This window comes from Schistocerca piceifrons, chromosome 2 (assembly GCF_021461385.2).
Source record: "Schistocerca piceifrons isolate TAMUIC-IGC-003096 chromosome 2, iqSchPice1.1, whole genome shotgun sequence".
Classification (NCBI taxonomy): domain Eukaryota; kingdom Metazoa; phylum Arthropoda; class Insecta; order Orthoptera; family Acrididae; genus Schistocerca; species Schistocerca piceifrons.
The window spans coordinates 574,246,598-574,269,270 of NC_060139.1; the positions used below are offsets into that span (position 1 = coordinate 574,246,598).

Sequence of the window (22,673 nt, forward strand, 5' to 3'; positions counted from 1 at the left end):
ACAATTAAATTTTCGTCTCCCTTCACAATCTGAATAATTTCTTTTATTTCATCACACATTTCTTCAATTTCTTCGTCATCTGCAGAGCTAGTTGACATATAAACTTGTACTACTGTAGTAGGTGTGGGCTTCGTATCTATCTTGGCCACAATAATGCGTTCACTATGCTGTTTGTAGTAGCTTACCCGCATTCCTATTCATTATTAAACCTACTCCTGCATTACCCCTATTTGATTTTGTGTTTATAACCCTGTAGTCACCTTACCAGAAGTCTTGTTCCTCCTGCTACCGAAGTTCACTAATTCCCACTATATCTAACTTCAACCTATCCATTTCCCTTTTTAAATTTTCTAACCTACCTGCCCGATTAAGGGATCTGACATTCCACGCTCCGATCCGTAGAACGCCAGTTTTCTTTCTGCTGATAACGACATCCTCTTGAGTAGTCCCCGCCCGGAGATCCGAATGGGGGACTATTTTACCTCCGGAATATTTTACCCAAGAGGACGCCATCATCATTTAATCATACAGTAAAGCTGCATGCCCTCAGGAAAAATTACGGCTGTAGTTTCCCCTTGCTTTCAGCCGTTCGCAGTACCAGCACAGCAAGGCCGTTTTGGTTATTGTTACAAGGCCAGATCAGTCAATCATCCAGACTGTTGCCCTTTCAACTACTGAAAAGGCTGCTGCCCCTCTTCAGGAACCACGCGTTTGTCTGGCCTCTCAACGGATACCCCTCCCTTGTGGTTGCACCTACGGTACGGCTATCTGTATCGCTGAGGCACGCAAGTGTCCCCACCAACGGCAAGGTCCATGGTTCATGGTTTGCCAAATAGAGAGCGTAATAATGAAGGTGGTACAGTATATGCCATTGCAATTTAACCTTGCCTTCAAAAATGGTATGGTCAGTTTATAGTAGGTGATAAGATGAAATTTGTAACTACTTAAAATAATGGTGAAAATTTATGGACACAAAAAATTATGGCCAATGCTTCCTTTTCAATCTGAGATTAATGCTCCTGAACTGGAGTAAGTATCTTTGATGTAAATGCAATTGACTTCTCTGTTCCACCCTTCACAGAGAACATTCAGGAGGATTACAGTTTCTAATCTGTGTCGGACCATTCAGATTTATATTTTCTATGTTTGACTCTAAGCTTCATTTCTTCCTTTTCTAGAGAGAACCATCCCACTGCATTGTGGGAATGCTTCTGTGGTCGACATCAGTGTCAGTTGATGCTGGACAAGTCACACGGCAGGCTGCTGATTGGAGGGCTAATTTTAACCTGAGCTATGTGCTTACATTCTCTGCAAAAAGGGTAACCTTAGTGTAGAGAGAGATAGGGGAGGAATGGCAATTTTTGTAAACAATGTTTACTACTTATTGTTCCTCTTCCTCACAACTAGCCTACAAGCAGACTCTGTATCAACGCACATGCTTCACAGGTTGACCATATGTTCCCTCTGCCCGCCACAATAAGAAGCTAGACAATGAAACTTTCCATGCTCTCCTTACTCAGCTCACCCCCCCTCCCCCCTCCTTTGTCTTCTGTAGTGATATGATTGCACAGTGTTTTTTGGGGATCTGCAGCCATCTACCCAAGGTATAGATCAATTTGAGAGCCTTCTCATGTGTGTGTCCATTGAATATAGAGTGGACATGCACTTTCAGCACTGCAACAGGATCATTCACTGCTATCAATCTCTCGGTTTGCTCTCTGGCCCTTGCATGCACTACTTAATGGGAAGTGGTCAATTACTTGCACCCAAGTGATCATTTCCCAATGTGGTTTCAACTGCCAGTCAGAATGGTGCCTGAAAGAAAACCACCATAATGGGTGCTCAGCAGGGCAGAGATTATGTTCTACATACAACTTGCAGGATATGATATAGGCGAATGTCCAGGAATTGCTGGATCATATTACCAAAATGATCCACCATACTGCTGAAGCATCCATTCTACATTCTTTGGGTTAGGTGAAAAGAAAGCCTGTCCCTTGGTGGAGCAACTAATGCTGCTGTTCAATCTAGATAAGATTGGTAGCTCTGTGTAAGTCCAGGTGCCCGCCAATTGCTGAGAACTCCACAGTCTTTCGGGTATCAAGGGCAAAATGTCACCTTGTTATTAATGAAAGGAAAAAAAGATTATGGCAACAGTTCTTGAACACCATAAACCATTCCACTAAGAATACAGTTGTGTGGGGGACCACCAGGAGGGTTTCTGGAAGAGGAGGGAGGTGCCTAGTTACTGCTGTAATGAGAATTGAAGTCTCCTGACCAACCTGCAAGACACTACCCACACTATGGTGACCTATTTTGCCACAGTTACCTGCACTGGCAGTCAGTATTCGGCTTTCCAGTGCTACAGGGTGGCTGCCAAGAGGGGCTGTTGAGACTTCAGCTACACCACTGTTGAAAAATACAGCTGCCCCTTTTCCGTGTGGGTGCGGGATTCTGTGTACTTTGCAGCTCATGATATGTCGCCTGGTCACAATAGGGTCCATTATATTGTTTTACAGCTCCTCAGAGTGAAGCAAAGAAATCCTCTTTGCCCTTTTTAACTTCATTGAGTGTCAGGACACACTCCTGACTCATGGTGAGAGGCAATTTTAATTCTCCTTTCAAAGCCTGAGGGGGGACTGAGATGCCCAGATAGTTATTGTAGTGTTGCCACACTAGCTGTGTGGGAAAGACAATGGAGTGGATGGTCAACTGCCACCTAGTCTGAACCTTAGTCTAAGCAGTCTTTTAGTTGCTTTCAGTGTGGGTTCAGGAAATATCACTTCATCTTTAATAATCTGTCCCTTCTGGAAGTGGCTAAACAACAAGAAGGCCCATGATAACATTTGGAGGCACAATATCCTCAGGCAGGTCCATGAAGTTGGGTTTTGAGGATTTCTTCCCAACTTCGTGGTTTTTCCTGTCAACATGATATTTTAGATACAGACTCTGTAATAGTCCTCTGTGATCACTTTGAGCAAGAGAACAGTGCCCCTCAATGTAGTGTTTTAGGTGGGACTGTCTTTGTTGGGTGAATCATCAGTTGTCTTTCTCGCCTTTAGTCAACTTTTTTAAACATTATCACCTTTTTCAACCTTTTTTATCTGTTTAGGAAGAAAGTGAGTTATTTATTTTTGTTTGGAAGTTTCTGTATTCATTATCGTTAATTTGACTTTGTGGAATGCTCCAGTGATGAAAATATATAAATTTTAACCTGAGAGGCTTCTGAAGTTTGTGACAGATTATTCATTTTTTCTTTTTTTTTCTCCTTTTACATTTTTCCTTTTTTTAGTTACAGTCAAATGATCATCTATTATGACTGCTTCTTTTTTTCCCCGGATTCTAATTTTGCTGTAGTAACAAAACTGCTGCTGCGTTTGTTCAGTTTTGAAAATAAACTGTTTGAAATGAGAAAATGTAAATCCCATAGTGACTGGATTGAAAAAGACAGTTTGAAAAGTAAAGTCTCTCTATAGGGAGAAAAAAATTAGTGAAAGTGAGCTACTTTGCTGTGTAAGTTCTTGCTCTATTAATTTTGAGACAAAGCTTTCGGGCAATTTTAACAACTCATTCTGAACGAAACATGAATGTAACTTTGAAATTAAACGTTGACCCCCATCACTTATATTTACAACTTTCAGTTCAGACACAACCTTAAAATTCGCAGACAGTATGGACGTTAAATATTGAGGATAGTTCCATCACTGCTGAATTGATTTGGACAATGGAATTGGTAATTTCCATTGCTCTATGGATTCATCAAATGATATTTGTAATGTTTTTGAGATGATGATCTGTGATAGTGTTCGCTTTTGTCTAAGAAAATGGGATACCTAGTAACTGATGGACTGGCACCATATTTCTGGGAACATATGTTAGATGAAGCATGTTTGTAATATTACACATTGATTTTCGATGAAACTGTTAAAGTTAAAGGTAAAAAAGAATTACAAACAACCTTGACATTTTGATGGGAGAGTAAGTGTTCCATAAGAATATGTCATCTAACAATTTTCTGAATTTGCAAAGCGTATGGTGAAATGTTGGATCAGAAATTATGTTAAGCACTTTCTGAAGTCAACTTGTCCCTAATAAATGCCTTATGTGGCATCACATGGACCTAACATCAATGAAGAAGTGTTAAAGTTTTGAGATAATGATGTCCAGAAGACTCGAGGCAGACAACGTATAAACATTGAAACTTGTAACATTCGTACAATGCATAATGACTGTGAAGTGTTTAGGTGAAGAAGCATCCAAATTTCTGGTCAATATTTACCTTTATTTTGGCAGTTGGCCTATTTGCTGGGAAGAACTTTAAGGAATTCACTCTAAGTTCAACATTCCATATCACAAGTTCTTGAGGCATGCAACCACATGGTGTCTTACATTAGGACCTTTAGCCAGCAGGGTTTTGGAACAGTGGGATAGCGTTCAATAATACTTTCTTAAGTATATGCCCTTAAAAAAGAATTCTACGACTATTGAGTCCAAATCCTACAGTGCCATTGTGAATGCTTTAAAAAAACTTGTCAATGAAAGCAGAACCTCATTTCATGATTTCATCTGTAGAACTATTCAGTAAGTTTGCTCACTGTTTGCAAAGCCAAACACTTTTCATCACAAGTTGCACACAGAAATAGAAAACATGCTTCAAACCTTTTGACTTCATATTGTGAAGGTAGAGGAAATTGAGAGCATTTCTGAATGATGAACCCTTTACATCAGGTAATCTGCTTTCTTTTGATCTAGTTGTTAGCGGGCAGGTAACTAAAGAGCCTGGTAAAGTAGAAGGACATGATAAGGTGTAGTTTTTAAAGAAAGCCCATAAACATTAAGTTTTTAGACCCCAGAGGAAAAATAAAGATCAGAAGGTTTCAAAAATTGACATTTGATGTCTGGCAGGATTACTTATTAGACAAGTGGGAGGTTGGACCATTTGAAAAAGATGACCCAGATTCAGATAACAAAGATATTGACAGTTACTGGCAGCAGTGGCACATCTCAAAAAGAGATTCATCATCCATGAAGTTATGGTATCCAAATGTTTCAAAATTTGTTAAGGCTTCTGTTACATCATTCCCTGGAAGTGCAGACACAGAAAATATTCCATTTTGAAGCACACCTTAGGAGAAGACAAAGCAGGGATGACCAAAAGAATTTTAAACAGTGTTTTGATTGTTAGCAATGCTTGAGGGCAGTACAACCATTTTCTTTCTGTGTATGGACAGCAAGCACATGCAAATTATACTGCTTATAAGGAAGAATGTGAAAAGAAGAAAGGAAAAGAAAACTTGAAATAGAAGAAAAGCAGAAAGACGAACAAAACCGAAGCTATTCGGAAAGGAGGAGTAAAAAGACAAATAAGATGAAAAAAATCAATTGACTATGAGACAACTCCCTGAAAGACAACAGAAAAGAACGCCGACTATCTAAGGAGGCATGAGAACTACTCTCAAGCTTCACTTAAAAAGGTGCATGAGACTGCACAAATTGTGAAGGTAGAAGAGGCAGAAACAATTATGAAAAATCCTGAAAAGAAAATATAGTATGTTTACTTCATTTTTTGCTTAGATTCCTAAGAAACAGTATCCCAAAAATATTTTGTTGATTTTCTTTTTGTACTGAAGTGTAGAATGACACAAATTGTAAAAACTTTATGTATATTTTGTTTGTGAATTAAGATTAGGCTACCAGTATCAAATTACCAATACTGAGTTAACAGTGTACCTGCATGTATTAATAAACCTGTGCGAAGGAAAAAAAATGGCCATACTCTGTCCAGGGTCATAATAGATAAATTTATTAGGGTGTTAACCAGGATGTTGTCAAAAATGAAAACAATTCACTTCTGTCCCATCTGTTTATTGAAATAATTTGTCACATCTAATAAACTTTTCAAAATATTATGTCACACTTCTCACCATTTTTAAGTGCTTTGTGGCTCCTTACCCTCTCTTTGCATAGCTTTTAATAGTGTAATGTTGACAGTTACACATGGTGTCCAGTGTTCTTTATTTTTTGTGATTTGTTTGTCATTTGTTCCTCTTTGATCCTTGCAATTACAAATCATCAATTGCAAATGACTATTCGGTGGTTGAAGGAATGAGCAGAGAGAAGGGGTTTAATTTCTGAACCAAGAAGTCTGCATGCATTCTTTTTAATAATTCCTGTTCTGTTTTAAACTATTCTGAGTTGAGGCTGGGGTACAATTTTCATACGTTTAAAGAGATGATGAGGTTTCTGGATCTCAAATTACACTATGCTAGTTGGCACAGTGTAGGGACCTGAAAAGATGGTCCTTCAAAGCAAGTGCACTTTAAAATGTGGTAGCTACAGTTCACAAGGAGCGGACCAAACTTGTCTGCCCAAGTTTTTCAGCGACCAAACAAAATGAGATTATCACTGGTGGAGCAAGGAATAATTCTATCAGTTATGAGTATGGGAAATGGGAACTTACGTATGGAAGAAAGAAGAAATGAATGAGAAGTTGAGAGAAGCTGTAATGGTTCGAGGAAGGAAAGCTGTAACACTGTAATTCCTTATGGCATGTAATTTATACACAAGTTTACAGTATTGTTTAAAATTTCAAAAAGTATATCATCAGGAATAATTTTAGTGCCTCTTGTGGATAAGAGGTGGCCCTGCACAAGAAGTAACAATGTTTACATTACACAAAATGAGAGAACAAGGCTCTTTAATGTGCACCCAGATACCAGGTGGGCTCTTTTCACTGCAAAACCACCTTGTGTAATGCACTTCACAGAGTGAACCTTTACACGATGAGACTTGCTTTGCAAAACTGTTGTGCAAAGGTATTTTACATAACATAAATGCACCTTAATGATGTAATAAACTTGTAAACAGTGCATAAATAGTAAATTTTGTATGTTGAGACATTTTATTTGTGACAGTGCATTAGAGCTTTGTACCACGTGCTCCCAGCTCAGCTCCACTTTGCTGGTGACACCATTCCAATGGACAATTACAGATCATCCAGCATTGGGCCCAACCTTAGTAAGAGGGTTGCTCAGAAAGTAATGCACCACTTCTTTTTTTTTTTTTTTTTTCAACTATTCTTTACTGAACATAATGAGAATTTAACACATGAAGGAATGGTGTTTTATATACACACTCTATTTTTCCACATAATCTCCATCCCATTCTGTGGCCTTTTCCCAGTGCGAAACAAGGGCGTGTGTGACCTATCGGTACACATACTTTTGAATATTCAAGAGTGTGGATCATTGTATCCACACTTCCATTGCTGATTGACGGATGCAGCGACAATTGCCGAGTCGTAATGCGTCTGTCCTCGCAAATGACACCAGCAGCTCGCTCTGCTGCATATCAGGTGTGACAGCCATGGATGGTCTCCCTGACAGCTGCAAATCACGGATCTCTGCCGAACAGCCTTCTGATGACCTCACCCTCTATGCCCAGGGACTAACTGTACTTCTGTCAACAGCAGATGCTCCATATACTTTTCACAAGTGTTTGTGAATATTACCCACAGTTTCTTTCTCTGCAGTGAGAAATTCAATGTTGGCATGTTGCTTGTAACGTATATCACCTACGGATGCCATTTTGGAACTGTCCTACAGCTATGCTATCTGTTGGAAGTGATGGAAACTTGGTGTGCTCACTCAAGAGACTTCAAATAATACATATATAACATTTTCCATTCACAGCATTGTTTTCAGCTGAGCCAAAAAAATGTGGTGCGTTACTTCCTGGGCAACCCTCATAGAATAACTCTATTTCTAGTTATGACTTATGAAGACAGGCAGAAACAACATGAGAAACAATAAATATGGAAAAAAGCTACATGAATAATACAGACGAATGTGAACTTTAAGCATCATCACCCCACCTCTCCTCCCTCCTGCACCTTAATTATTCATGTGACAGTTTTGAATGTTTTAACAAATGATTGTGTGTATCAGGTGCTATGAAAGCTGTTGAAAACACACAGTTGGGATCATTTCATCATATTTTTAAAAATTTTCCTTTATGGCTGAGTTAGGATAAAACTGCAGCTTCCTACAAGAAATCTGGAGAAAATCCCTGTCCACCTTCATGAAAGCAGTCAAAAAACAGAATGTACAAAGTTATCGTGGGTTTAAATTTTGGGCTGAGTGACATGCTTATACGAGCCCATCACCTTACTGTTTTTAGGTGATAATTTTAAGCAACCAGTTGGTACATAATTTGGATGGACTTAGCACGTGAATCTCTCTTGTAAACAGTTTTGCACTTGAAGCTCCATAAATATTTTGTGGAAGGTTATTGTTCATAAGGTTCTCGGTGATCAACATTAGCCAGATTCAAAGCCTGTCACACACTGTCATTTGCAGTATTTGAGCAATTTCCAGATAATCTGAAATATCAGTAACATTTTCTTCCTTATGGTTTGCTCAAATATGTATCATGTGCTATTTTAACAGCATTATGGTCTCTCACCTTAAAAGGCTTACTACAAACATGAAAATGAACATGCTCATTCCTGTTTACTCATATAGTGACAAATTGTCCAATTTGAACAAATAGCATTAGTTTGCTGAAACTTGGGAAATTACTGAGCTAAAGGCTTATATCATGCTGCTGAGAACGTCATCTAATCAGTGCCACTTCTGGTCATTTTTCATAGCCACTTCATTTTTAATTTTGATTAAATTGCCATTTTTGGACTAAAATATCATTTTGGCAACTATTTGTATGTATTAGATCCTTCTTCTGGATTTACTTGCATCTTATTAAAATGATACCAACAGGTTTCACTTCTGGTGTAAGAATAAAAATAGGAAATAGGCAGCTTCTGTATTTACAACTACAAACTATTGATCTTTATGTTTCAGCTACACTTTCACACTCATAAAGGCTTGTTCTTGTGTTGCTGTTAGAGTATTCCATTTAACATAAGGTGTCCAGTTATACAGAAAATTGTCATTTGTTTACGCATTGTATGATCTGTGTTCAGATTTCTCCTGAATTGATATTCTCCTCCTCATTTCTTCTCTTTTTGTTTTATGTACTGATAATACATGAGTATTATATCATCGCTCTTTTTTTTACTAGTTTTGTCTCTCTATTTACAGAACATTGTTGTTAATAAGTTTGTAACATCTCCAGTAAAAATGCCAGCCAAATTAGTAATGCCAGCATCTACAGTTGTGAAGATTCCTACAAAAATTCTGCCTGCACCTACAAGTATGCAACAATCTCTTGGGGGTGTTTCAACAGTTTCTGGTGCTACATCAGCAGTTTCAACAGTTAATACTAGTGTCAAGCCACTAAGCCCTCAGAAAGTCATCATTAGGCAGGTTAGTGACTTTTTTTATTTAGCATAGCATATAATCATTAGTTGCATAAGAGAAACAAAGTGACATCTAAAGATATTTAAAGCTGTTGCATTAATAATAACATTATGCAAAAGTAAGTAGCTTCTTATGTTCGACCAAGATTATAATAATTGATTGATCAGCGGTGCTATGGTAGGGATGTTCAGCGTCTGTTGTTAATCAATTCCTGCAACGTTTCATTTATGATGCACATGAAGATGTTTTATTTTCAATCATTTACTCAGGTGTTGTATATTCCTATCAGTACCATATACTTTCATACGATTTCCTGGCAACAGCTTCAGAGTGATGCAAAGGAAGAAACCTTACAGATGTCATAATTGTGTGCTGACAAATAAGAGCCTACATAAGCAACAGGGTTTTCATCATTTAGGAAAGCTGGCAGGTAATAAAGTAACATTGGCATAATGAGCAATAAGCAAGGTGGATGGTGGAGACAGGTGATGTTACATACTACCTTCCAGCAAAAGTTATATTAACTGTTTAGAGGTTAGGCATTTCATTATTTCTTGGAATACTATACACAGTCTGTAGGCAATTTCATAAAGGTTAACTAGTTTGTAATATTGCTATTCATGAACATATCCAATTTAAATTACAAGGTGCCACAATGAACAAAAACTTAACTGTCATTATAATTGTCATGACACTTGACAGCACTTCCATCAGATCGTGTAATAAGGAACTATAATATAAGGAAAGAATATTAAAGATAATATAGACTGATAATTAGAATTCAATAAAAGTCAAACAAAACCTGGACCTTGTGAATTCAAATCAAACATAGATAAATGTTAGAAATGACTCAAGCTGTGTGAAATGAGTTTTTCCTCAAAATTCATGTAATCTGGGACGTGTACTATCTATTAAAAATGTTCTGAGACAGATTTTATACCTGGAGTGTAAGTGACGTTTGTGCAGTAACTGTAGTGACAGTTTGAAGTAACAGCTACAAACAACAAATGTGCAATTAGCCAGTCAGTTGTAAGCAGGCAGTGTTAAGTAATGGATGTATGACTGCTTTGTATCAATGTCGTCATGTTACAAATTACAGTGGAGCAATATCTCTCAATCAAGTGTTAATGATATTGTCAAGAATGTTTTTAAGAAGATAAAAGTGTGTGCAGAGTTTGTCTTGCACACCTTGATTCCTGAATGAAAGCAGTTGTTTGGGCACCTGCTGGAATGTGATTGAAATGTAAAATGTGGATAGTTCTTTTCTGGCATTAAATTTTCATGGATGACAAGACTTGGTGTTGTCAATACTGACCGACTACAGAGTGCACAAAGTCAATGCAGTGACAAAATAACAGACATTCAAATCAGTGTGACACTTGAAACGATCAGCATCCCAAAGAAGGACTTGTTTGATAATTTCACATGGTTGTATGAAGATTCTGTGCATTGTACACAGGTGGGAGAGACTGTTTAGAACACATGAAGCATTAAAACCAACGTCTTAATGTTTCTCTATTTTTTAAATTAATCCAGTGTTGAAACTTCTTGGATTGATGAGTAGGAAGTTTTTTAGAATGTCCTTAGTAGTTGCTGATACTTTTTCTCATGTGCCTTAAGACAGGTTACATACAAGTAGTGTGCTCCTCATACTTTTAATAAAAATCTCAAAGCCAATAGCAGTGGCAGTGGCATGGTTTCCATGTGGACTGCCTTGAAAATGGAAGGTCCATGGTAGTTTAAAATATTGTACTTTGGTTTTGATCCAACAACAATCTACTGTTAGAGCCATATAAGCACACCTCGGAGCTCTGTTCAAAGCTTCACTATGTCACTAACTCTCCTCTGCTCTTCTACATATCATACGTACTTTTCCCTTTGAAGTATTTAGCTAGTAAGGTGTTGGGAACAGTGTAACATCCGGTCAATCCAGCAATGAAGTCAGTTTGGTATGCCAGCTAGGACAGTGAACACATTACAGTATGGTAAAGTAAAGGGAAATCATGGCTGGAAAAAAGTAGCTCAGCAGGATGGTGAAGGTTACTTACAATGTATACTATCAGCAATGGCAAGGTGTACATCAGCTCTTTAAGACAGATTGTGAGTTGATGTTTGTGTTAGGGTACAAGGGGCTCGCTCCTATGTTGCCAAAATTGTTCAGATTGTCCTACAGATTTTTCTTTGGGAAGCACTTACACGTCCTCCAGTCCGGATCCTTTCCTCTGTGCTTTCCATATTTTTGGAGCCCTGAAGAAAGACATATGTGGCTGTAGATTCGATTTGGGCAAGGAGATGCACCCAAACATTTTTCTATAAAGACATAGACTATCTTGTCTCACTGTGTGATGAATTTATTAATAGTTATGGCAATTAATTTTGAAATAACAAACAATTTACATACTTTTTCCATCTCTCATTTTTGCTTGACTGCCTCTAATATGATCCTTAATAGATTGTAGATTGCAGTAGGTACTGGGAGATGAAAAAGCTTGCACAGGATAGAGTAGCATGGAGAGCTGCATCAAACCAGTCTCAGGACTGAAGACTACAACAACAACAACAACAACAACAATAGATTGTTTTGTATGATAGTTGTGATTGACTGAGGATGTGAGACACATGGTGTAGCTCAGTGTACAATTTCTTCACTTTTACATGGCACCATCATGGGGTTAAAAATATAAAAACACTGGACATGTTTCTGCAATTATCGAAAACATGCTCTACGACTCCATCCAGAACTGCTAAGTTTGGTAATGTGAACTGGGGGATTACATTATTAACAGTCAAGCTGTCGGGATTTAATGAGAGAAAGAAAGACTGTTCGTATAATTAGTGGCTGGTATTCACCTCAATGCACACATGATTGCAGTCTCAGGCAACTGAAACCACACTGCGAGCAGCAGCACCACCAGTGCATTATGCGAATGGCAACTGCGTGGGGGTAAGGAGGAGGCTGGGGTGGGGAGGGGGAGGGATAGTATGGTGGGGTTGGTGGACAGTGAACTGCTGCAGTTTAGACGGACGGCAGGGGAGGGGGGAGGGGGAAGTAGTGGAAAAAGAGAGAAATAAAAAGACTAGGTGTGGTGGTGAAATTATGCCGTGTAGTGCTGGAATGGGAACAGGGAGGGGGCTGGATCGGTGAGGACAGTGACGAACGAAGGTTGAGGCGAGGAGGGTTACGAGAACTTAGGATGTATTGCAGGGAAAGTTCCCACCTGCGAAATTCAGAAAAACTGGTGTTGGTGGCAAAGATCCATATAGCACAGGCTGTGAAGCAGTCATTGAGATGAGGGATATCATGTTTGGCAGCACGTTCAGCAACAGGGTGGTCCACTTATTTTTTGGCCACAGTTTGTCGGTGGCAATTCATGCGGACAGACAGCTTGTTGGTTGTCATGCCTACATAGAATGCAGCACAGTGGTTGCAGCTTAGCTTGTAAATCACATGACTGGTTTCACAGGTAGCCCTGGCTTTGTGGGCTAGGTGATGTTAGTGACCGGACTGGAGTAGGTGGTGGTAGGAGAATGTATGGGACAGGTCCTGCATCTAGGTCTATGACGGGTATGATCCATGAGGTCAGGAATTGTGAGCAGGGGTTGTGTAAGGATGGACGAGTATATTGTGTAGGTTCGGTGGGCGGCGGCATGCCACTGTAGGAGAGGTGGGAAGGATAGCAGGGAGGACATTCCCCATTTCAGGGCATGATGAGAGGTAATGGAAAGCCTGTCGGAGAATGTAAATCAGTTGCTCCAGTCCTGAGTGGTATTGGGTTATGAGGGAATACTCCCCTGTGGCCAGACGATGGGCCTTTGGGAGGTGGTGGGAGACTGGAAAGATAAGGCACGAGAGATTTGTTTTTCTACAAGGTTGGGAGGATAATTATGGTCAGTGAAGGCTTCAGTGAGACCCTTGGTATATTCGGAGAGGGATTGCTCATCACTGCAGATGCAATGACCACGGGTGGCGAGGCTGTATGGAAGGGACTTCTTGGTTTGGAATGGGTGGCAGCTGTTGAAGTGGAGGTATTGCTGGTGGTTAGTAGGTTTGATATGGGCAGAGGTACTGATGTAGCGATCTTTGAGGTGGAGGTGAACATCTAGGAAGGTGGCTTGTTGGGTTGAGTTGGACAAAATGAAGCAAATGGGGGTAAGTTGTTGAGGTTCTGGAGGAATGTGGATAGGGTGTCCTCACCTTGGATCTCTAATATTGTTACATTCCATCCTGGAGTTTTCATTGCTTGACATTTGCCTGATGGCTTTTCTTCGATCCTAACCCAGTGCTGTTTCACTTTGTTACTATTTTCTTCTGCATCACTATACTCAACGTCTTTCCTGTTTTTCTCTCGTCACTCTACAAACTGCACTGCATGCTCTACTTACGATCCACACTGTATCAACTGTCTCGGCCGCGCACAGCAGACGGCTACAAGACCACGCTGATTGTTGGTGCAGCATCGTATGTCCCAAATTACTTCCGCTGATACAATTGAGCCTATACTTTCAAACTGATCACTCTCCCTGCTTCATTTTCCGTATATTTTGCGTGTTAACTCCTTCACCTTTCTGTTGCCACATGATCTTGTATCTCAACCTACGAATCCCTCCTCATTCCCCACACTTTCTCCATTCTATCCCAGTTCACACCCACTAATTCCACCTCATCCAGTCATACCTGCCATCCTCCTTCTACACACTTATCCACTCTCAGACCTGCTATCTCGCCAATTTTAGTGAGTTTTCACCTTTCGCTGTTGTCGTCTCACTCAGATTTCATTTCATTTTTTCCGCTTTTGCATCTATTTCGCCCTTACCATGATTTTTCGCATGTATTTGAGTGTATCCTTTCATAATTTTTCGGTCATAGTTCTACATTATTTACCTAATTTTTCCCACCACCAAGGACCGTTGCTCCTTCCATCTGCATCAATACAGAAAACAGTCCCACATACTGTTCCTGTGTTGTTGCTTGGCTCATCGAGTCCCATGAAATAGCCTTACCATCAAATTACCCATCTTCGGCTGCCACCCTTCCTTCCACAGTGACCTCCATCTGTTCAGATTCCGCCAATCCTTAGCCCTCACCAACGTAGTCCTGAAAAACCAGATGACTCAGCTCCAAACCTCCTTGTAGTACTTTCTTTCCATTTGCAAAATTCTCCTGCTATGCAATCCCAAATTCCTGGAACCCATAACACACATGGAAACACTCGTCTGCAGCAACTTGAGCAACATGCACACCACCACCTCACAAAGGTCTCCATCCTGCTCACTTCCCACTCTTGCCCTGGAGTACCACTGTCTACCACCTCTATAACAACCTCCAAACCTCCCCCACATCCCCTCATAACTGAAAAACTCCATCTCACAGACCTACTACACCTACCCCACCCTCGAAAATTCCCTCTCACCATCACACAGAATTCAGAACCTAAAGAGACATGCAACACAGTCATGAACCTTTCCTCCAGAAGCCTTAGTAACACAGAAATATCAATCCTTTCCAAAGCCCTCACCTTCTGGCCCACTCCCAAATTAAGTCATGCAGGACTTGTTAAAGACCTTATCACATTTGCCCAGTCCCTAAAGAGGAACCACTTTTTTGCCATGAACCCTGCCAATGAGACTCAACCAGAGACCAATATTGAACCTTGCCTAACTCAGTTCACTCCTCCATCCAACCGTGATGCACCCCCACTGCCCCCAATTCCAGAATTTCTTAAACTCAAACCTTGCCTCACCATCATTCCCCAAATTCCTCAACACGCAAACTAACCTTACATCCACAGAAAGAACTGCAGTTCACCATTTAAAAACTGATCCCGACCTTATAATCCTACCTGCGGACAAAGGCTCCACCATTGTTGTTTCGAACTGGGAGAAGGACTCCACCAGCTTTCAGATACTTCCACCTACAAACCTTGCCACAGCGATCCCATTCCAGTACCGCATTTACTCGAATCTAAGCCGCACCTGAAAAATGAGACTCAAAATCAAGGAAAAAAATTCTTCCCGAATCTAAGCCACACCTGAAATTTGAGACTCGAAATTCAAGGGGAGAGAAAAGTCTTAGACCGCATCTCCAAATTGAAACAAAATTGGTCCATTGTAATATGAGACACAATTTAGATCGAATGAATGACGATACAGTTACAGTAGTTTGGTTCGAGTCGTAACCTTAGTTGAGCTTTACCAGGTAGCCATTGCTATGCGCCAGGCGCTCCATCCATATTTATACGGGTACCGTTCCTTTTTCACGTGCTTCATCTGGTTTGAATTGATTGCTTATTTTTCTTTGATCTGATAAGCGCCGTTTTCTTTGTTATAGGTGTTTACGTCACTCTAAGCTGAAAATGCATTACTGTACTGTGTCGTGCATTGTTTGTCGCATTCTCATTGTGCGTGTTTACCGCCTGTTGCCGCTCACTGCATGGCTTGCTTTTGCGCGCACTACCGCAGCTTACAATTAAAAAAAAGAGAGAGAGAGGAATCGTCTCATTAGCAAAATGATGGCAAGAGACTGCTATTTGTTGTTACTTACACTGTTGCTTTCTTTGATAATGATCAACAAGAACCAAATAATATACTGCGTGTGATAGAAGATGTTCTGAATGAGAGTTTAGCGAAAATTTTTCTCCGTTTGAAAATCTTTGCAAGCACTTCTTTAGTACATTACATTCTGCACAGAAATTAGAGTCATCTTAGATTTAAAAATCTAGTCAATTGCTGTGCTTCATTTATGACTGTATCACTATTAGGCATAAGAATAATACGAATATAAACATGACATGATATGTATATTCTTCCGCGTTTGCTGTTGTCTCACTCTAGTTTCGTAGTGTATTAGGCAGACACGATTTAAATGAGATAGCACCAAACACGAAACAATACATGGCAAAATGTTTATATTTGTATTATTCTTATGGTGAAGAGAATACTGCATGTGATTCACATTTCATCAGGTTCCTATTAGCAACCATCTCTTCTCACAGGTAGGAAAAAATTCAGAACGTAGAGTTGGCCATATTAACAAACATCCCAAACAGTCTTGCCAGTCGGATTTTTGTAGTACATTGAAATGCTGCTACATTTGAAGATGAACAATACGGAATTTGTATTTACTTTGTTGGATAATATATGAAAATGCAGTAGTTGAAACTCGGGGCGGAGAACAAAAGCTCGTCTTCCACCTTTTTTTTAAATTTATTAACTGACGCAGAGGATTTGGTGCCAGTATTTATCTTTGTGCCTACAAAGCCTGCCTGTGTAGCACTACATATATTCGACGGCAGAATTTAGTTGTGGCGGCACCCACCAACATTTTTCAGAACTTCCGCTTGCTTTGCACTCGATTCTAAGCTGCAGGCGGTGTTTTGGATTACAAAAACCAGAAAAAAAAGTGCGGCTTAGATTCAAGTAAATACGGTAATCCAGTAGGATCCCCAGTCACTATCAAATCCTTAGGCCCATCCCAGAACTCTCTCTCTCTCTCTCTCACTCCCTGCACTCCCTCTCTCACTCCCTGCACTCCTACCTTCTACATATTTCCTAAAGTCCATAAAACCTAACCACACGGGATGCCCAATTGTGGCCGGCTACTGTGCCCCCACTGAGAGTACCTCTGCTCTCGTAGACCAACACCTTCGACCTATTACCAGGAACCTATCCTCCTATATAAAAGATACCAACCATTTCCTCCACTGACTCTCCACATTTCCTGTCCTTCTACCACACGGTGCCGTGCTCATCACTACTGATGCCACCTCCGTGTACACTAACATTCCTAATGCCCATGGCCTTACTGCTATTTGTCACTACCTTTCTCAAGCCCTATGGATTCCAAAACAACAAACTCCTTCTAGTCTCCATGACCAACTATATTCTCACCCGCAATTACTTCTCCTTTGAAGGCATTACCTACAAACAAATCCACGGTACGACTATGGGCACCCACATGGCACCATCCTATGCCAACCTATTCATGGGCCTCTAGAGGAATCCTTCCTAAAAACCCAGAATCCTAAACCCTCACCTGGTTCAGATTCATTGATGATATCTTTGCTATCTGGATTGAAGGTGAGGACACCTTATTCACATTCCTCCAGAACAACAACTACTTCTCCCCCATTTGCTTCACCTGGTCCTACTCAACCCAACAATCCATCTTACTAGATGTTGACCTCCACCTCAAAGATGGCTACATCAGTACCTCCGTCCATATCAAACCTACTAACCACCAGCAGTACCTCCACTTTGACAGCTGCCACCCATTCCATACCAAGAAGTCCCTTCCGTACAGCCTCGCCACTCGGGGTCGTTGCATCTCTCGGAATATACCAAGGGTCTCACTGAAGCTGTCACTGACTGTAATTATCCTCCCAACCTCGTAGAAAAACAAATCTCCCGTGCCTTATCTTTGCAGTCTCCCACCACCTCCCAAAGTCCCATCGTCTGGCCATAGAGGAGCATTCCTTCATAGCTCAGTACCACTCAAGACTGGAGCAACTGAATTGCACTCTCCGCCAGGGTTTTGATTACCTCTCGTCATGCCCTGAAATGAGAAATGTCCTGCCCACTATCCTCCCCATCCTACAGTGGTATTCCGCCGTCCACTGAACCTACACAATATATTCGTCCATCCTTACACAACCCCTGCCCCCAATCCCATACCTCATGGCTCATTCCCCTGTTATGGCCCTAGAATCAAGACCTGTCCCATACATCCTTCTACCACCACCTACTCCAGTCTGGTCTCTAACATGACCTATCGCATCAAAGGCAGGGTTACCTGTGAAACGGTCATGTGATTTACAAGCTAAGTTGCAACCACTGTGCTGCATTCTATGTAGGCATGACAACCTACGAGCTGTCTGTCTGCACGAATGTGTGTGTGTGTGTGTGTGTGTGTGTGTGTGTGTGTGTGTGTGTGTGTGTTGTTGACAATGGCCTTAATGGCCCCAAGCTATAATTGCGAGAATCTTTTGTTGTGCCTATCTGCAATTCAGCATCTCTGCTATATAGTGAGTAGCAACTTTCCTTCTCAAATATTGTGAAAATCTTTTGTCTATGCATATGTAAATTACAGTCTCCTGCCACGGTCTCTGTATGTTCAGGCTAATCTCAGGAACTGGTGTAGGTATTCTGATATGGTTTTCATTAATAGGTAAACTAGTTCTTGAAAAACGTTTGTGTTTGCAATTTATAAATATTTTGTGGTAACAGGCCGCACTGTGATGAATCGAATTCCCTCGTTACTGTGAAAATGATGCCATTGCTTTATAGTGGTGAATGCAGAACACCTTGGCATCGTGCCAGGCCCACACGACCTACAACTACTAGGTGCCTGTCACAAGTTGCCACTGAATTCTTAAATGACCTCTGATGCACTTACCATTGAGATGTCACTCCAAACACTAATGAAATTTGGATCAGATAAATTGTGCCTCCTAAGAACTCTCCGGGTGTGCACTGCTTAAAGTGCTTGTCTTTTGAAAGTGATGTTATTCAACTATCTGAAGTTGTTCCCTGAATTTTAATTGTAACTCTTCACTGTGACCTGTAATCGGTATTGCTGCTCCTCCATACAAGTCGTCTGGCCATAGATACTGACAAGGGGAAGCCGCCAATTGTGAAATTCAGATTCGATTCATAGTGCGCATAATAAAAGCTCATGGCCAGAGGTGTAATGTGGCAAAGCACCAAGATGCACTTCTCAGCCGTTGTCGAGAAAATCGACAGTTAAAAGAAACCGTTGCGGTGAAATACTCTCTACGATTAATAATCTTCTACCGCGTCGTGGCGCAGCGGTAAGCGCTCGGGTTCGTAATCCGAAGGACGCCGGATCGAATCTCGCGCCATGCGACTTTTTTTTTTTTTTTATTTTTTTTTTTTGTAATTCAAATATATATATATATATACATATAAATATAATTCCCGGCTATCAGTTGCAACAATTATGCATATAATAAGTTGTTGAAAGTCGTTTGTCGTGGAAAAACTGGCGACTTCGAAAATCATTATGTTTTCTGCAAACAAAGTTGTATTTCACAAATGTTATTAATTGTCTTCATAATGTTAACCACGTATAGTTAACGGAAGACGTAGAAACGATATTCCGAAACGAATGCGTATAGCGTAAGTCAAACGTTCGAATTAGAATAGAGACCACACGAACACAAATTTGCTATGGCAGGTATGAAATATAAACTCCGTTACTCCCTCGCTACACTTGAAGGACAGATGTTGAATGGGCCGAAACGAGCCGCCGCATTACAGCGTAGTTGCCTGCTAACTTCGAAAGAAGGCAGATGTGGTCCCTAGCGCAACTTCATCGAAAATCAGTGCGGACGTAAGAGCTTTGGTACACCCTGTTGAACAAACGGAAAAATGGAGGCGGTATATATATAAATTACAAAAAACTAACAATAAAAAAAATTTGCATAGCGCAAGATTCGATCCGGCGACCTTCGGATTATGAACCCGAGCGCTTACCGCTGCACCACAACGCTGTAGAAAATTGTTATTCGTAGAGAGTATTTCACCGCAACAGTTTCTTTTAACTGTCGATTTTCTCGACAGCGGCTGAGATGTGCATCTTGGTGCTTTGCCACATTACACCTCTGGCCATGAGCTTTTATTATGCACAGTATCAATCGAATCTGAATTTCACAATTGGCGGCCTCCCCTTGTGAGTGCTACCCTTGCAAAGCCAGGACGGGTCGCTAGTACAACATAAAAGATATCCTAGGTTGATGTGGGGTTGGCAGGTGGCACTTTTGAAGTCGTTCTAGCGCAGTTCATGGGACTCCTCAGCACTTGACCATGGGAAAGTAAATCATTTTGTATGTGTGGTCTCCTGCTTGGTGAGTGGTTTTTTTTTCATCTATCCAGTTACATTATATTGTCAAAAACTAACTATTTTTGCTGTTAAATTATACAGTTTGCTGTACAATCATAAACTTTCACGTCTTAACCCCCCAGATAAATGATTGAGGTAGCAGTGAAAGTAGTGGAGCACTAGATAGCACTTAAATACCATATGCTGTTGGAAAGTTGATTGCAAAGTTTTCATTTTGATTATCTCAAAGAAGGGCTGAGTAAGGACAGTAGCTCACTGTGGCACTTGACACTTGATGTTCTACAGAGATTTTTTTTTTTTTTTTTGGGGGGGGGGGGGGGGAGGAAAGGATGTGGCCATGAAAACTGGTGCAAAGTAGCATACAACAAATAACGTAACAAATGTGATCTAGAGATTGACAGGGTATCTGCTGAAGCTTGTAGCCCTATCTGGGCAAATACGATTCCATGTTTATGGGTTATTTCCTGTGTTGTTTATGTAACAGATAGGATCATTTCAGTGTTCTTTGTGAAAGATTTCACGGTATCAACATCCACAGTTATAAAATATTGAAAAGAAACTGTTGTAGCCAATGTGAACAATACTGTAGTAAAATGTTTTGATTACCAGAAGATAGTTACACACATGAAGACACTATACGGGTCAAGGAATGGTGAAATGGAGCACCCTGTGAATAGCATGATGTATGAAAAGTGCAATTCTAGCACCAGAACATGGAAAATTTTGAAACCGTTAGAACAATAGTAAGATGTCATTTGACCTCATATGAGATTTGTGTTGTGAATCCTCAACATGATTGAAGTTAAACATATATTTTTTCCTTCATGTATATGACGTGCACATTTAGATAAAAACTTCATCTCAAAGTTCTAATACTTTGAGATAACAGTTTTGGATACAACACGTTGTATTCCTGTCCTGAAGTGTGATCTATTTCTAATGTTCCTTACAGTTCTCCATTTATTTCACATGTTTGTTTGTAAACATTTCAGACTTTGGGAAGATCGTTGATATTTTTTATATGCTTCTTTCAGATGGCTCTTCCCCCCTCTCAAAGATAGACTGGTCTTGGAACCTATGCAATTCCAGTTTGATACTTCTACTTTTTTGATTTGTGCAGTCATATAGTCAGTTCTTCAGTTGCTTTCATGTTGTTGCACTTCAACATGTCGTTTCTAAGAATGACGACATTCTTATGCTTCTACCTTTTGTGTACTGTCATGGTATATTGGCTTATTAGGTTTTTCCAAGATGTTGCAGGAATTTCAGTCAGAACTCTTGTTCTTCATGCAATTGAGGTTTTTTTTTTTTTTTCACAACCTTGTTTATTTTCTCCACCAACAATGTTGTCTTATATTGAAGTTTCTTCACAAACTGAAAAAAATGTTAAGAAGTTGTCTGTTGCCATATTTCATCCCAGCTTGAGAAATAGATCCCAGAAGTGAAGAATGGTATACTCTCCCAAAGGCTAGTTGCCTGGTTGGCCTTCCTCCATACCAGGATAAGGGAAGACAATGCAAATGTGCTTTGATGTCTGCGGCTATCCAAAACTTGAGTCCCTACTTGTAAGGTTTGTTTAACATAAATTGGTTTCATCTGCACCTTCCTTTGCTGGAAAGCAATCGCTCATCAATTGTAATGTCTTCACCATGACAGTAACAGTGGAGGCAGTTTTCCATGCACTTGTCCTATATTTTGTAAGTAAGAGAGAACTTGTCAGCATGGCCGCACTGAACTTAGCAGATTCCTCCTCTTCACTAAGAAGTCACACTGTTTATGTAATCTGTCCCATGTCATTGTATTCCTGATAACATTAGGCCCCCAACAACGTGATCAAAGGTTATCCAAGGAAACATCTTTAGCACAAAAAACACCTGAAATACAAAAGTCATTGCCTCCAAAACCAGCAACAGCAAGATCTGCATGGTATTTTTCATTTTGAGTATTTGATTTTGGGTAGAATTTTTTATATGATATACAATGCCTCCCCCCATGAACCATGGACCTTGCCGTTGGTGGTAAGACTTGCATGCCTCAACGATACAGATAGCCGTACTGTAGGTGCAACCACAACAGAGAGGTATCTGTTGAGAGGCCAGACAAACGTGTGGTTCCTGAAGAGGGGCAGTAGCCTTTTCAGTAGTTGCAGGGGCAACAGTTTGGATGATTGACTGATCTGGCCTTGTAACACTAACCAAAATGGCCTTGCTGTTCTGGTACTGCGAACGGCTGAAAGCAAGGGGAAACTACATCCGTAATTTTTCCTGAGGGCATGCAGCTCTACTGTATGATTAAATGATGATGGCGTCCTCTTGGGTAAAGTATTCCGGAAGTAAAATAGTCCCCCATTCGGATCTCCGGGCGGGGACTACTGAAGAGGACGTTGTTATCAGGAGAAAGAAAACTAGAGTTCTACGGATCGGAGCGTGGAATGTTAGATCCCTTAATCGGGCAGGTAGGTTAGAAAATTTAAAAAGGGGAACGGATAGGTTAAAATT

At 40.4% G+C, this 22,673-nt stretch overlaps 1 protein-coding gene across 2 annotated transcripts in view; it reads left to right on the forward strand.

Annotated features, from left to right (window-relative positions):
• The window catches only part of LOC124777430 (protein lin-54 homolog), a 283,077-nt gene that overhangs the window by 89,118 nt on the left and 171,286 nt on the right, over nucleotides 1-22,673 (forward strand). For both annotated transcript variants that reach the window (XM_047252830.1, XM_047252831.1), the window contains exon 4: nucleotides 9,099-9,323. In XM_047252830.1, coding sequence (XP_047108786.1) covers nucleotides 9,099-9,323 — 225 coding nt within the window. The remainder of the gene's footprint in view (nucleotides 1-9,098; nucleotides 9,324-22,673) is intronic.